The sequence below is a fragment of the Dreissena polymorpha genome, chromosome 11, assembly GCF_020536995.1.
Source record: "Dreissena polymorpha isolate Duluth1 chromosome 11, UMN_Dpol_1.0, whole genome shotgun sequence".
In the NCBI taxonomy this organism is placed as follows: domain Eukaryota; kingdom Metazoa; phylum Mollusca; class Bivalvia; order Myida; family Dreissenidae; genus Dreissena; species Dreissena polymorpha.
The window spans coordinates 72360053-72377673 of NC_068365.1; the positions used below are offsets into that span (position 1 = coordinate 72360053).

The following is a 17621-nucleotide window of genomic DNA, read 5'->3' on the forward strand; positions in this document are numbered from 1 at the left end:
ATACAAGTTTTAAATGGAGTTTTATTTGCATTCTTTACATATAAATCGCGGAAATCAACTGAGGGTTTAGAATTGTTCAATGTGGTACTGTATGGCAAGACGCAACACGTTTGAAACATTAGATATGTTAGCACCAACATTGTGTTCACATAGTTCTTCTGACTTCACTGCATGGTACACTACTCCGAATCTGAATCATATGTGCTATTTCAAATGATTGTCAAGATAAAATACTTCTGTAACCATTTAATTTACTTTATTTAACAGTCATTTTTTAATAAACACAATTATTATGTAAACGGACACAATACTTATTTAATTGAACACAATTATGATTTAAAATAAAACAACACATTATTTATAAATATGTAGGCAGGATATAATTTAATAAGATTGATCGAGGCCAATTTTGTATGATTTTTTCACATATGTACACAAAGGCTACAACAAATTGATAAGATTTATGAAGGAATTTCGCAAACAAACTTTAGATCGAGCAATCGCTATAATGTTTTATCAATTACTGTTTTGATATAATAAGGGCCGAGCGCAATACAGCTTTAGTGTGCTAATATGTGTTGAATATTTCTTTAAAATGCATTCAGATTCTAAGAATCTACCATTTGAATCTCGTACTATTAACTGCTTAACGGCTAAACAGTCTGCATCTTAAAATATGTAGGCTTAACCGAAATGGTTAGAACACAACCGCACTTTAACAATAAGATTTGGCGCAAACAGAACATATGCGGGCTCAAAGTTTTTTGGAAATTGCATTTGGACGAATATTATATCCTTTTTCTGTGGTCTTATGAAGATTAAAGTAAAAAAAGGTGACAATGTGATCGTCAGTCAACTGTATTGTACTGCTGAAGTTTGCTTATATTTGTGAAAGTTAATGTATCAACACATTTGTATAATAATTGTTAAATACATGTAACCGTTGATCATAATAGTCCTTCTTATAATTTGAATCCTATTGAAAATACTTAGATTTTCTGTTGTTTTAGTAAAATATATTAAATATGATAAAAAGAGACGTTGGCATAGTTAAGTTCGGCTTATGAAATTTGTTCATGAAATCCACGAGTCATTTATAAACATTCCACACAGAACGTAAATGGACACTTTAATAATTAGACTGACACACTCACGTGACGCCCATTTATCAACGTAAATCAACATTTGTTCTACTAACATTTAAATATGTTCAGCTAATCGCTACACGATATTGTTTGCGACAGTCGCGGCGACGCACGATATTTTTCGCGACAGTCGATGCGACACACGATAGTTTGCGAGACAGTCGCGGCGACGCACGATATATTTAACACGATATATCTCCTTTTGGGCTGCCTACACAAGGACGATATATCGTGTTAAATATATCGGGCGTCGCAGCGACTGTCGCGCAAAAGATCGTGTATCGCTTCGTGTGTCTAGTGTCGCCCTTGAAAGAAGTGCGAGATTATAGATGGCACTATCCGGTTTCCGTAGTATATCCAAATAATATTTTATCTTATTACCAAATGAAACTCGATGGAATAACAACGATCGTATAAACATGAGCTTTATACGATCGCTAATTTTAGATCAGGGTATTTTCCGATTGCTATTTATAGACGGAACTACTTTTTTTGACCTCATTCAAGTTCATGTGAAACTAATATTTTCAAGGATCTCATAGGCATAAAAAATAATTGGATTTATAATAATTGTCAATTCAGAATGTTTAATTTAAAAAAAAGTAATAACTTATAAAAGAAAATGTTTGTTTTCTTATTATATTTTTATTTTCATTTATTTATGCTGTAAATATTATGCACTTAAATTGCTGTCTGCAACACAACATAATTAACAAAAAATGTTTGATCATATTGAATATTTAAATTTTAATTTCATACTAGAGGATAGTGACTTTGAAACTGAACTCAATGAGCAAATTGCAAATACATAAGATAAGATGTTGTTGAAATTTCATATGAAGACTTTCAGGCACAGTTTGGGTTTGATGCCAGAGTGTTGTTTGATTTTGAAAATGAACTAGAACAACCTGCTACTGACAATGTAGCTTCTGAGAACATTCCCATAGATGATAGAAATAAGGATTCCAATGCTATAATCAAACAAAACATGTTATATATTTTATATATTGATACTTTATTTAACAACTGATTAAAGTCCATACTTATCACATGTCATGCCTTTATATATGTATACTATTTAATGTAAATCCTATTATGACGCAGAAATCCTGTTCTTGGTATCAAATCAGTACGTTTTACATGAAATTCATTATATTCATTATATCATTTCGGTTAATCGGAACTGATCGTGTACATGGCTTTTATTTTAAACAGAACTTCTCATAAGATTTACGGTTTGCAAAAAAAGTCACACACCTTCCTAAGAAAAAACAGTATGGATAAAGCATTGATTACTGTCTTTAATAGAGTTACATTACGTAAATAGAACTATACTCGGAATACATCCTGTTTTGTTATGTATTTCACTAACATAAAAAGTTGATTATGATGATTAATACACTTTAATACGCCTACTTGTTGAGCTTTACTTGGTAGAACATATTATCCTTAATCACTCGGATATATCTTATAAGGTCTGTCTTCCTCAATCGTGCATTCGTGTTGTCAAGTATGTATTACGATCGGCTATATAACAACTGGTTAGCTGATGCTTTCTATCATATGTCAAACGACATCGTTAAGTCACTAACAGCATAGCTAGACGCGATTTTTCTGTGCTTGATCAATATATCTGCAGGTATTTAATTATGTAACGATTTTATTTATAATGTAATAATACCTAATAGCAGTAATAGTGGTTCTTGATGTAAATGTAATAGTATTTTTTTAAGCATTATGTGTTGTCGTTTATTTTCATGTGGTTACATTGTTGGTTTTATGTTTTTTTTATCAATTATGTATCAAGAATGTTCATGTAATGTCAAATACATCTTAATATGTATCATGTTGTTATTGAATTTTAAATTATTATAACATGAGTCTACTTTTGGAAAAGAATGCAAAATGTTACAAGTGTGTTGATTGTTTATCCAGGCCACGACGGATTATTAGTCCGGCGAGAACCTTACTTACTATGTTTTTACTATTACTTTCCATGAAAATAAATGTCCGTTTATATTATTATATATTAGATTATGAACGAGTTTATATTTGCATAGGTTTGTTTGGTCAACAATTTTTTGTCGTCAGTTGTTGTTTGTGTTTGAAATATTAGTAATTGTGAGAATACAATATCGTTGATATCACTTTTGATTGTTTTAGGCTGAAAATGATTTTACTATCCCAGTTTTAGACACTAGAAACTTCTTTAAACAATTATATCGCATAATTTTGAAACTAGAATGTTTGAAGAGAAAAAAATGTTATTTTAGGAAATGTGCCATTCAGGTCGGTCTTTCTGACGGAACATCACATAAGCCAAGATGTCTGTGACACGATAAATTCTTGTCTTTTAGGAACTATGACAATCGGCATTGTTATTGCCCTGACCACGACTGTCATGCTGAACTACCTCAACATCTCCGCTGATGCCTGTCAGCCGAAGTATTGGGCTGATGGATGCAGCCATGTCGCCAACTTATGGTTCAAAGCTGACTGTGACAAACACGACATATGCTACGCTTGCGTAGGTCTTGAACTGTACTTAGTTTAATTGCTCTTTATGCAGTTTTCAATTTAATTTTAGTCTTCAGTTTTAGTTTTTAGTATTAACAATATTTACCCCAATTTTAACCATTATGTTACATTTAGTTCTGTGTGGTGTTGTATAAATGCATTATCCTGTATTGCATGGCCTAGTAGCTACTTAAACCCCATTGTCTTTAAGTCGTCTTTATTTAGCATGGTGGGCTGATTGAATCGAAGTATGACGTTAACAGAGGCATTTACTTATCCGTTGAAGTGTTAGACTTCAAATAAACTGACTGATACTGAAAACACTTTCTGATTGTCTATGTGAACTCCATCATAAAGCTTTTGTGCATGGATTAAGAGTTGTATTGTTTTATATTTTAAATTATCGTTAAATTGATTATTTCAATCGTGCTTTTAACGGCAAGTCTTCATTTTAACAGAGCACTTAGTATAGTATTATTGTTAAAAGTAAAGCGTTTGAATTGTAGTTGTTTTTATTGCATTAAGAAACGGATCCTGATTCGCCGATAAATTTTACGTTCTCAATAGCTGTTGCTTAAAGCGAGTACATCATATTCTACTAAAAACAACAAGATATGTAAAATGCTAATTATTACAAAAATAGAATGACAATTCAGACAAAGTGGTTGAAGAAAATCAATGAAATTATAGTTTTATAGAAAATAATGCTTGCGTACAGTATAAAACTCATGCGTGAATAAATGCTTTAACACCTGTGAGACACCCCACTATTTTGTGCAGGTTTATTAATACGACACAAGGCATACAATGATGGTGACTAACAGCATGCATGAACATTATTATTTTTCCCCGCAGGGCAACGGGCGGAGTGTTTCACGCCTGAACTGCGATGACCGTTGGTATGACAACATGATGAACTCGTGCAGTGCGGTGCATTGGTTTGGACGATGGTTTTGTCAGATGATTGCTTGGATTTACTACCGAGTAGTTCGGGACTGGGCAGAGAAGTCTTATAGAGCTCCGTCCGTTTGGTTTTGCGGCGAAGCCTGGGTGCCCGCGTGTGTGTGATGATACAAAGTATATTTTGTGTATGCTATATGCTTAAAAAGTTGATACTTACAAATACATTTATCTTGTACTTGAAGAGCTGTATTTTTTCCTTGACCATGTAATACTGAATTGTCTGGTACAAAAAATATTGGTTTCATTACCATTTGGTCAAATACTTATTTGTTAGTAAACTTGCTATGTCTTGTTTAAATTTATTACCTAATTAAATGCTGCTAAATAATAATGTGCTTGATAGCAGACGTACTATGGTCTCACACCATTTAGCTATAGGCCTCCGCCTAATATTGCTAAATGTATTTGAGAGCATACATAAACATATCATGGGTTATTCGGTTGCTTCCTATTTGTGTATGTTATAATTAATTGCATGCTATTTTTACCTTTTCCATACTTCTTCTATGGTTATAAAATCGTCTTTGTATAACCGATCGTAATAAACATTTATTCACCGTGTCGTGTGCTAGTCAATTCGTCTGATAGCAAGTGTTCTCTTCTTTTGCATTAATATCCTACTGGTAGTCAAATACTACTGACGTTGTATGAAAGAAGACTTGATATAATATGTGTTTATAAAATCAACATATTATTGTTTGGTGGTATAAACAATGTAATGCTACAACTTTATATAGCTTATGCATTTAAAACCATAACATGATATTTATACACTGAAAATGATAATGCAAGCACTATCTTTAAAAAGATAGTATGCGTTATATTGGTTTGCGTTGGTGAACTACATATCTACATAAAAACTCGCATTAATTCATAGTCATGGGTCGTGTGTGTGAAAAGTGTGCTTATCCGATTTTAAAGTCAACTTTGTATTTCCCCAGTCTTAGACCAACACATCGATATTGACGAGGAAAATTACAAACATTTTTTGAAAAACTGCTGATGGGAAATTAATCAAAATGATGTTTACTTCAATGACGTTCATAACGACCAAGTTTTTCTAAGCCCTCTGCCGATAACGACTAGTCTTGTCGTAGGTGTTCTGATCCGGAACTTGTGTTTTTGTCTGCGTACGCCATTCAACTGTAAAACAAAAATCATTTGTAATCACAATGGTATACAACTCGAATTATGATAATGTTTTCGTATGTTTTATTTTGATGATTTATTCACAAATGTTTCATCTGTTTTACGAAAAAAACCTAAGATCGGATATACACACTTAAATGTAATGCATTACGACTAAGTGATGCTGAGCACTTCGCCTAATAATCATACATAACGACGAAGTAATTATTAGCTCTTCGCCGATACGGACGTGTTTACTCCTATTAGTTACAGAACCATACATCGTGTGTATTTCTGTTATGAACGATATACTTAAGATTAAGACAAGATTTATCAATTTCTAATTTGCTCACTAAACGCATTTTTTTACAAATGCAAAAATGCTTTAAATTCTTACCATTCTGGCCACATTGCGGGAATTATTCAACATGTTATTTGGTATTTACCTATAGCATATACAATATAAGACAGCTTCCTTTAATCATACTAAATCTTCACATATATTCTGTTAAATACTCTAAGGTTTTGCACAGAATTGTCCTGCACAACGATAATCGGTTCAAATTAATAATATGGTGGTAATCCTTAAATATAGTGCAAAAGGATCGATGATTTTTCGGACCCCATATTCTTCATATATATTCGTTACTGACTACGTATTATTAGTGATGCACATTGTATAGTCAGGCTTAGCTAATGAAACAATTTAACGTGAATACGCTCGACTTATAACGAGACTTTTCTTTTAGCTCTTTTAAAATTTAATAGCGTGTACAGAAGAAGTTAAACTAAACTCGATTTGAAAGGCGATGTAAACGACGTGGCTAAATTAACTGTATACTTTTATACCATTCAAATGCTGACAGTGGTGAATGTGTATTTTAAAGCTTATGGTGTCCTTCAGCGCTTGAGGATGTGTCCCAGCACTCCTCCTTAATTAACTATTTGACTCACGAAAGTTGAGATGAATTTCGAATTATAAATGCTATTCCAGCCATTTGTTTTTCACAGAAAGATATTTTTTAACTTTGGTGTGGTCTTGTGTTGTGAGAGTTAGCCAGAATACCATGTGGAAATCCCACCTTTGCAGCATGTCGAACCTAGCCTAGCTCATATGCTTCTCGGAACAAGAAATGAACCCGGGCCACCGAGGTTGTCCAACCAACGCTACCGGAGTGAAAGAAAGTATATTTCAGAAAATAATGCTTTGGAATAAATGATATATATGACAATGTTACATTTTAAAAATATGTATGAGTATGACACTTGTGAGTTCCATATATGTGGATATTTCAATGCCCGAGTTGGGGAAAGACCATATTTTGTTTTTACATGACACTGTTCATGTCTGTGTAGAAAATGGTTAACCTGATGATTATGTACCAGATGTAAACTTACCAAGATAAAACCTTAATTAAACTGGAAATGAATATGGAAAGTTATTACTGGATGTTTGTAAAATGTCAGGTTTAAAAATAGTGAATGGTAGATTTGGTTTAAATACAATGTAGATATATAGGAAAACACACATTTGTAAGTTCACAAGGCTGTAACACTATTGATCTTGCTCTCTGTTCAAGTAATATGTTTCAATAGATTCATAAGTTAAAGATCCTAACATTTTATCAGATCAATGTGTAGTAAAATTTAGTATTGAATGTAAAACTTATATAGATACATACCCTTATAGCCATATGGAAAATGGTGCCAGAAAACATGCCATACAATTATAAATTGGATAATGAAAAAAAGGATCACATAAATGCATTTAAATGTGAAAATGTAATAAATACAGTTGAAACTATTAGAGGCTGTATTGATCAAACCCACAATAGTAAGTCATTAGATAGTTATTCAACTGAGGAATAACTAATTAAAGGTTTGTCTTTGTTAGAGGAATAGTGTGATAGCTGGAATTTATTCGTTAACACAAATAAAACAACAGTTATGGTTTTCAAAAAAACGGGTAACTTAGGAGGGATATTAAAATTGTGTACAAAAGCCAAGCGTTAGAACGGTTAAATCATTTACATACTTATGAATTGTTTTTACTACAGGAGGATCTTTTGTAAATACTTTTGAAACACTTGCAGGTCAAGCCTCAAATGCTTTTTTTTTAGCTTAACTCATACATAATAAATAATCCAACAATTTCAATACTTACGAAATAAGAGTTGCTTTATCAGCTTGTTTTACCACCAATTGTATTATGTGTCATAAATCTGGGTCTTAACTGAGTCGATGGCAATTGAAAGAGTGCAATTACCTTTTGCAAAAAAATACTAGGCGTGAAAATTCAAACACAGACTAATTTTGTATATGGGGAACTGGGAAGAACATCCTTGATAACTATTAGAGCCATTAATGTATTACGGTATTGGTTGAAAATTAATCATTTATAAGATCATAAGTATGTAAAGTGTATTTATAGCCACATGTGTGAGAATTTAATAAATAATCCAATATGTATTCTTGGGAAAAATCTGTTTGCACTCTGTTGAAGACCTTAGGCTTTCAATATGCATGGCTAAACAAAGGTAACGGTGATGAAACGTGTTTTTATCCTTGGTAAAGTCTAGATGAAATGATACATTTATCCAAAATTTGATGTCAGAACTTAATGATAATTCAAGAGCAATAAGATACAGGCAGTTGTGTAAACAGCAACCTTACTTAAAAATGTTAGTATAAATACGTTTAGATCTGATCTTTGTACATTAAGGGTTTCATCCCGTAGATTAGAAATCGAGGCAGGCAGATGACAAAAACCTGAAACCATACCTTTTCAAGATATAATATGTCGAAATTGCAATGGTCTTGAGGATAATATCATTTTATTAGAATGTTCCTTATATGATGATAATAAGAAATTTGTACAAATATTTTTTGTACATATATAAATACATATGCAACACAAACTATCATATACTTGCAGACAGTGACATACAAACAAGCACATATGCCACAAAATTAATGTCATAATGTCATACTTATATACATAATTGTAGACAGTGACATACAAAGACAAAGCCATTAGCATAGAAGGTAGAAAAAATATATAGATGAAAAAATAACTAACACAGAATCTAGAGCTAATGCTTAGTATCTTAGTCCATGTTTATTTATTTTTTAATATTGTACAAAAGCATATCATTTCGTCAATGCATTATATTCTAAAGGCTGTAAATATTTCTTGTTTTTATTAACAAAATCAGACACCATATTATGTCTTTGTTAACTATTACATAACAAATATTTACCAGGAAAAAAACACAGCTTCATGTCAACAGACATTAAGAGTTTACAAACTGAAACGAATGTTGTAACTATAAGACAATTGCATGCATTTTTGTGTTAAAAAAAAGATTTAAAAAGTATTTATAGAGAACATACGTAGAACACTAGATGTTCCGGTATATATACATATTTGAAGTATGTTTAAATTGTAATAAGTAAAAATATTCAGATGAATCGAAAGCATAAAACGCAAAAATAGGTACATTTTTAAAATAAAGACATTTTCCAGGGGATATATATATTTAAATTACCAATGTGTATAAATTGTAGTAAGCAAATAGTTTTTGCTTATTCAAATGAAAAAAGGCATAGAATAAAAAATAGGTGCATGTAATTGTGAATTATGACACATAGGTGCTACCTATCTTTTCTTTTAAGATTTAAACTTGGTCTTTTGAGCTAAAAAAACAAAACAAATATTTATACAAAGTTGTAAAGAACTATAATTATCATTAAATTTAAATACTAAGTTTGGTCTACAATGGTAGAAAACAATCCCATTCAATGTCAAAGGATTCTGTATTATTATTTTAAATTGATATTTTTCTGAAGTTTTCATATTCATACTTAATGGTTTTTTTGGCTCCTGTAATGTTTGGAATGAATTTATTCATTTTACACTTGTACAAGTGTAGCTTGATAAACAAAATAACATTATTTATGGCTATGTCTGACTTTTTTAGATACCCAAGTAGAAAACTTTTCTTATTCATTAAAGGGAACACTTGACCTGGTAATATGTCATTAATTAATGCTTATGACATTCTCAAAATAAATGTTCTAAATTTTCCTCACGTTGTTTGCAAAAAAGAGCACAACGGATCATCAGTTATTTTCATTTTGTTCAAAATACAATATTTTTATAAGTATGCTATAAATTATTCTGTATTGGAACCACTGTACCTTAACATCATTTGATATTAAAAAGGGTAGTTCACAAATGCAGTTCCATTCATTTTCATTAATTATTGTACTGAATTTTATACCCTATTTTGCTTTAACTGAATGGTGTTCATTGTTCTCATTTACAATAGTGTAAAGTCTTTTAGCAACAGATTCCTTTTTAAATATGATTTGCAATAATTGGGGCAAAAAGGGTTTAATCATTTGTTGGCTAGGACAGGGTAAACAATATTTGTTTCACAAATTTATCTATTGATCTTGTCACCCCTATACAATTAATACAAGTATTTTTAAATTGTATATTTCACTCAATTCATCAACATAAATAAAGGTTCCATTTTTTAATATATCACGTATACAGTGAATTCCAGCATCAAACCATGATTTAAAGTAAAAACTTTCATTGCCTATCAATATATTTGGATTATAAAAAAAGTGGATAATACATCAATTCTTCTGCTATTACTTCTAATTTACTACAATAAACGGAGAAGCGTTTTAGAACATCTACCCAAAAAGGGTTTGAAATTATGTTGTATATATTTGAAGCATAATGATAACTGCAGTTAAATTTTTTTATAAGTATCAAAGTATAATTGTGAATAATATATCCAATTTCATATAAATAATTGAGTGTTTTGCAACCAGAAAAGTTTCAATGCTTGAATAAATGCATCCAAGTTTATAATGTTTAAACCTCCATCACTATATTATTTTACCATCATTGTAAACTTTACTTTACTATGCCCGTCCCAAATAAAAGTCAGAATAGAAATTATGATTGAATTAAAATGGTATTGGTTGGGTTAGGCAGTGATATGAACAGGTGATTGGATAATGACACAATACGAGTTTTCACAATGACAATCTTTTCCATTTTTTAGGATATTTTCCACTTTAACCATTTTTTAATTGTAATTTATATGAAATATTTTTACAGGTCAACATGGACATTTATTCCAAGAATTTTGAAGCTTTGTTGCATCCAGTTTAATTTCCATTTAGTTTTTATGGAATAAGAACTATATTTGTGTTTGCCAATCCAAACAACATTCCTCGTATCAAAATGAACATTTAGACCTGACATGTTTGATCAATCTTGTATAATATTTAGTGTTTCATTTAACGAGTGTTCGGTACCATCTAATAAAATAGTAGTTTCGTCATCAAACTGGGACAATTTATGTTCAATTCCATGTATTGTTATACTTTTTATATTCTTATTAGCTCTCAATACAAGTGACAAAACTTCAGCGCAGAGCATAAAATTATAAAATGAGAGGGGATCTCCGTGTCCGCAGCCCCTTGCATTAGGGAAAAAGTTGGAGAAGAAACCACACTGAGAAAAAGCCGACTTAAAGTCGTTATATAAAATCTGAAACCAACGCTTAAAGTCTGGACCAAAATTAAAGAAAGAAAGTGTATTTTGTACAGAGAACCATGACAATGAATCGAAGGCCTTTTCAAGTTCTATTAGGAGAAGTAAAACCGGGATACAATTTTCTTCAGTATTATGAATGATGTCACATATTTAACTTTAAGTTATAACTCCAGAGCAAATTTTATAAACAGTATTTATAAGAGTAATAGGGCGCAAATTCTGTATAAAAAGCTTAGATATATCTCTTCTTGGAATACAGGTTTTTATGCCTTGAGTTTGTGTTATAGATACATTTCCAAAATTGAAAGCTTCATTAGAGACAACAAAGGTTCAATTTTTTTCCAGAACATTTGATAAAAATTAGCATGGAAGCCAGAACTTCCTGGGCTTTTTTTATTTGTCATATGTTTTGAAAGTGTAAACGCTCCATCTAAAGTTATAAAACCTTCAATTGAAGAGGCCTCAACCTGGGTTATATTTTGGACAATTCCTTTTACATAATTACTTAAGTCTTCACTATTACATTCATTGTTTTTGCTTATAAAGAGACTGATAATAAGATGCTATTTATTAAGTATACATTTTTGGTCAGTTATTTCTCTATCATCTTCATTTTTTTGTTTATATATGGTTTTTGTTATTGTGTTGTTTTTTGTAGACTGCAAATATATTCAAATGGTTCTTCACATTGCAAGGTCCACTGAAATTTGAATCTAAACATACATCCTTTTAACTGTGTGCTCTAAATATTGTATATTTCAGATTTCAAATTTTCTAGTTCTTCAATATTCTTTGAAAAGTTTTTTTCCAATTCTTTAATTCTAGTTAATAACTTGCTTTCTATAAGTTTTGATCCCTTTTTATAAGACCCACATGAAAAAGATTTTCCTCTTAATTCTATCAACAGAGTTTCAAGAAAAAGTTGATCACTTATTGTAACTGTTATTCGATGTTAGGAACTTCCTTTATAGTTTGATAATTGTATATTGGTAGTGCGTATTGAAGTTTAATATCATTCATTTTTATGTTTATTTCTTGTACATACACAATGCCTGTCAGTAGATAATTATTATGTTTCCATAGATCTTAATTATGAGAAAAATTGCTTAATGATATATTAAATGTTATTATTGAATGATCGGATTGAAGACTTGATTCAATTTCAGTAGTTTTGAAGTGTTGCAAAAAGTCTGATGTGATTAAAAATAGGTCCAGCAAAGGCCTGTTGTAGTGGATTTGTTCTACGCCAGGTAAATCTCTTTTCTGACTGGTAATGATGTCGAAATGGATCTTTGTGTTTTGTGTAATTATAATAATCTACTTCAGGATCAATAACTTGGTTAAAATCTCCACATATGATAAAATAATCATGTTCAAATCTTTCAATCATTTCGAAGATATCAGTGAAAAGAGGGAGAGTCAATATTTGGTCCATATAAAGTCAGCAACGTAAAGCGGTATTCGCTAACAGAAATATAAATTGCAAAAAATACCGTTGGAATCAGCAGCAGATTTATGCACTGTATAATATGCGCTTTTGGATATAAACATACCAGTTCCCCTAGAATTAGCAAATCCATAGCTCAAAAAGCATTCCGATCACCATTCCGAATAAATGGTATTGTACATATCAGGGGTAAAATGTGTATACTGCAGACAATATATATTAGCATTTAACTCCTTTAAGTGGTTAAAAACCTTAAGCCTTTAATTTCCCATTTAATCCTCTACAGTATAAAGACACAATTATGAGATTGCTAGTCATTTGGTTAAAGTAAGTTCAAAGGAGCTAAAATCATATCCCATGTCTTTACAGTGTGTTAATAAATAAACACAGTAATTCTGCTGGACAGGTATCTATACATACAGAACAACATGAATTTAGTTATACGAAATTCCGTATACCATGCCTTTAAAATGTAATAAAAGTTAAGAATATTGATTGTTCTAGAAAAGTATCTAGACATAAAGAACAAAACATAGAAAACAAAAGGAAAACACCTGTAGTGATACTACTGAAAAAGTATCTAGAAATAAAGAACAAAAACATAGAAAACAAAAGGAAAACACATGTAAATAAACACATATATATATATAATTGTACTGGATGTATTCAGTTCAATGATTCAGTGGTCCTATGACATGAAGATAATGATCTGAAATAAAGAAATCAATAATTAAGTATGAATCTTTTGAAGGTACAACATTTTATTCATAATGGTTTGTGCAATCTTCAATTGGTTTTTATTACCGCGTCCAAATATATAATTATCAAGTCAGCTAACGCTTAATAGCACTGAACAGTAAGATAGCAAGGGGGACATTGATTTACATACGTCGTTATACTTTGCATTTTATTGACTTCTAAACATAGAGCGAAGAAGAAATTTGATTAAATGTAACAATGTCATGTTGTATGGTGTATCAGCTAAACTCTTAATTAGTTGAGGATTATTTTAACAAAATTATACAATAACTTCTTTTAGTACTTATTGATTTACCTAGGTAGTAAAACTTTGTTTTTTATTAACATCTAAACATAGAACGAAATCGAAATTTGTTTAAATGTAAACATGCCAAGAAGAATGGTGTAATAGCTTAACTATTAATACATTTGAGTATTATTTCTACTATTTGGATTTTTCCATTCTAGACAATATTTTAGTGATCATACAAAGTTTAAAAACATGTAGGCTAGCAACAGGCCAATATATTATTTCTTTGCAAATATTTTAACAGTTATTATGTTTTTGGCTTCTAGCATATACACAGATTTTATATTTTCTGGGAAACCAAAGGGAACATGCATCAATGTAAATTAACATCCTTTAACATAGCACAGTTCATGGGAACATAAATCCAACTAAACCACACAGACAATGATCATGCACGTAATACGAAAATATTATTTTATTTAGCACTGTTACAGATGTGAGTGTTAAGTTTCAAATAAAATTCAGTTTAAAAAAACAATCTGCCAATAAACATTACAAAACGTTTATTGATAGATTCTTGCCTGTGCTCAGCCCATCAGGAAAAACTAAAAATTTATATTATCATAATATTTCTAAACTACTAACAATATTAAAAAAGACGGTATTAAAAAAAAACAGACTCTGTTTACATCCACAATGTGTACTACCTTTTTAGTGGTTTATTGTTGTCTCTGCATTTTTGTATATTTGTTTTAATTGCGGAAATATGAAAAAGTTGACTTAACTGCAATATTTTATCAAGGGGATGTAACTCCAAGGATGTAATCAGCCTGGGTAAGGTTACAACATACGAATATATACAATATAAAGAAGTGAAACACCAGCTGCTGAAGCAGTATTGCATTCTCATTATATACAATTAGTTGGTCCTTTATTTAAGGCAAGTGACCAATTGCCAAAACAGTTAATATCACATTTCAAATAGATGATTCAAGTTTTTTTCCGGGACCAGAGTTTTTGCCACTGTTCAATTGTATAATTTATGCTAGCCGATTTTGAGGCGCTGCCATTTGACACTTTTCGGTCGTACGTTGTATTGTTTATTATTTATCGAATGTCAATTGCTCGTTGCGCTCTTGTCCCCGAAAGTGTACGAATAGTTTCCCGCCGCTGGACCAGGCCTTCTTCACCAACTCGGGAAATTTAGGACGCAATGAAGCAATAACATCTGCATTGATCTGTGTCAGGTCTTAATTGATAAAGATGCCAGTACCTTGCGGAAGCTTAGCGCGTTTCATGATTTCAATTTTCGTTTTGCGCCTGATGAATTTAACAATGACTGGCCTTATTTATTTTTAGCATATTTTCCAAGGCGATGGGCAACGTCGATATCTTTGGTCTCGATATGTGTACCAAGCTTTTCGTTTAACTTTAAGACCGTGTCGTCGGCCACGTCCATTGATGCCTGTTGGTCCGAATCGTTTGAGAGGCCAGTAATACGCATGCTGTTCCTCCGGTCGTACTGTTCTAGTTCGTTTAGCCTTGATGTGTGGCTGCACTCGGGGTCATATCGCTTTTTTTTCAGAGAATCTATTTCACACCTTTGTTCCTTAATTGTTGCGTTTAATGAATCTATTTAGTTTTTATTTTCGAAAACGCCACATTCCATTATTTCGAATTTTTTTAGTACACTTCCTAGAAACTTTTCTTTATTTTATCGAGAGTATCTTTTATTATCGTTCTGATTAGGGAAGTGTCATTTTTGACAGCACGTTGGATAACATAGAGCTTATTTCATCGAGGCGCTTTTCGATTGACGTTTCCGTGTGCTCTTTCACTGATTAAGCTGCACCGCTTTGATCAAAGTCAGTCATCTTTTTTGGTTATTTTTTCCTGTTCTATTTTCGATGTTTTACTGCTCTTTTTGTTTTGCTTGGTTTGTTTATTTGTGATTGATGTTTCGAATACGGGTACATCACATACGCTAGCGTTGCTCTAACTATCTGTGGATGAGTGTTGCCTTTTGCTAATTATTTGTATACTTTTTAGGTTGTATTATTTGTTTGTGGACGTATACGTGTTCAACGGTTTATTTAGAACAACCGGAACCCTAAATAAATATTACTGGAATAAACCAAACATGCTACAAATTATTGATTAATGCAATCGGATATTACAAGTACTAACAGAAACTAAGCTATGTATGTGCATTCAGAATTCAGTCAGAGAAACATGTATACATATTATTATGATTAATTGTATATAATTCATTACTTAAACTTCACTTCTCGCTCTCTTGTATAATCGTCTTTGTTGTTGATGATGTAATCGTTATAGCATTACAGTTCAAATAGATTCTAAATGTTGATATCCCCAAAACAGTTGCCCTATACCTTTTCTTGTATTAATACTTTATTGAACAAGTTATGAAATTGAAAACTGATCACAAGTCATGCCTTTATTTATGTTACTATGCTTTGATTATGTATACTTGTGAACTGTATGTATATTATATATATTAAATAAACCATAAACAATATCAACACTTTAAATTATGTTTTATATATGAACAGAAAAATATTCGGTATTTTCTTATTTATTTGGCTCCAATAAGCCTTTTTAAAGTTGTTGCTATAAATTGACAAAAATTTATTTCATGTTATTTAACACAACAATTATATACTGACGTCAATTACACAAGCACTGTCATAGGAGTAAGAACTGACGTTAGTGTTTCAGTTGAAGTGTGACATAATCTATTATGATATGTGTCAAAGTTTTTATGTATTCATTACTAGTATTTTATATGCTGTGCACTTTCAAACTGGATTAATAAGTAAGTGTCAACACCACATAATATACATTCTTCATCCAAATGTTAATATCTAAATACATGTTTTTTTCCCTACGATATATTAAACCGACTATTAACGTTACATTGTATTATATTACTTAAAACATTGGTTCTCCATCACTAATCACATAAATCAGTGAAAAACATATTTAATTTCCATCTAATAAGCCTGTCTAGCAGCGTCTTGAGGAGGTACTAGTTGACGCTTTTTGAATGGCCCTGACCGCACGTATTTCCATTTTCTTAAAGTTCTAGTTACTTATCTTTGGAACATTCAGTGTTGAAAAAAAGTAATTAACGCTCGATTGATCATTGTCGGCTCGGGTACTACTTAAATGTATCCCGAGTACTCTTAAGTATACTTTAATGTACCCAGGGCACGGTAAATTTACTAAAACGTACCCCGAAACGCAAAATCGGTAGTTGTCGGCTTTACAAAAATAATTATTGTCATATTTATGCCAATACTTTGTACAATTACCTCTATATTACCGAAACTCATAGTACAAAGAGGATAATGAGACAGTTATTTTTTCGAAGTGAATTCTGTTTCGTATTGCTTGGCGCGTTTTACGACATCAGAAATTAGGAGGGAATAAAACTCGAGTACAGTCTAAATTTGCCGGCTATGTGTTGGTATATTTTCCGGACCCGGTGTACATTTAAGTACAATAACCACAATACAAAATCTATGAGATCACACAAGTAGCAGTCATTTGCAAAGCAATTTTCAGACATAATTACTTTTGGCGAGTAAACTGTGAAAAAATAACCTTTAACAATTTTTACGCGGTTGCAAATTTATTGCAATACATGGATATTTCAAAATGTCCATTTATAGAACTGATTTACACAGTTTTTCTACAGCCACGTGATAATATTTGCTGCTTCAAGTCCCTTTGTACGCATGTACAGCGTGTTCCATTCAATATACATGTAGTCCATGTAAAATCCGTGTTTTAATAAGAGCGCGAAAGTTTGCTGTTGTCTGTTTCCAC

At 31.4% G+C, this 17621-nt stretch overlaps 1 protein-coding gene across 1 annotated transcript; it reads left to right on the forward strand.

Moving 5' to 3' along the window:
- The first annotated feature begins 2656 nt into the window (after positions 1-2656).
- LOC127851549 (uncharacterized) lies at positions 2657-4806 on the forward strand. Its single transcript, XM_052385379.1, has 3 exons — positions 2657-2784; positions 3503-3672; positions 4518-4806. Exons 2-3 carry the CDS (start codon positions 3508-3510, stop codon positions 4728-4730), a joined length of 378 nt encoding a protein of 125 aa, XP_052241339.1. The 5' UTR covers positions 2657-2784; positions 3503-3507; the 3' UTR covers positions 4731-4806.
- Positions 4807-17621: the final 12815 nt, after the last annotated feature.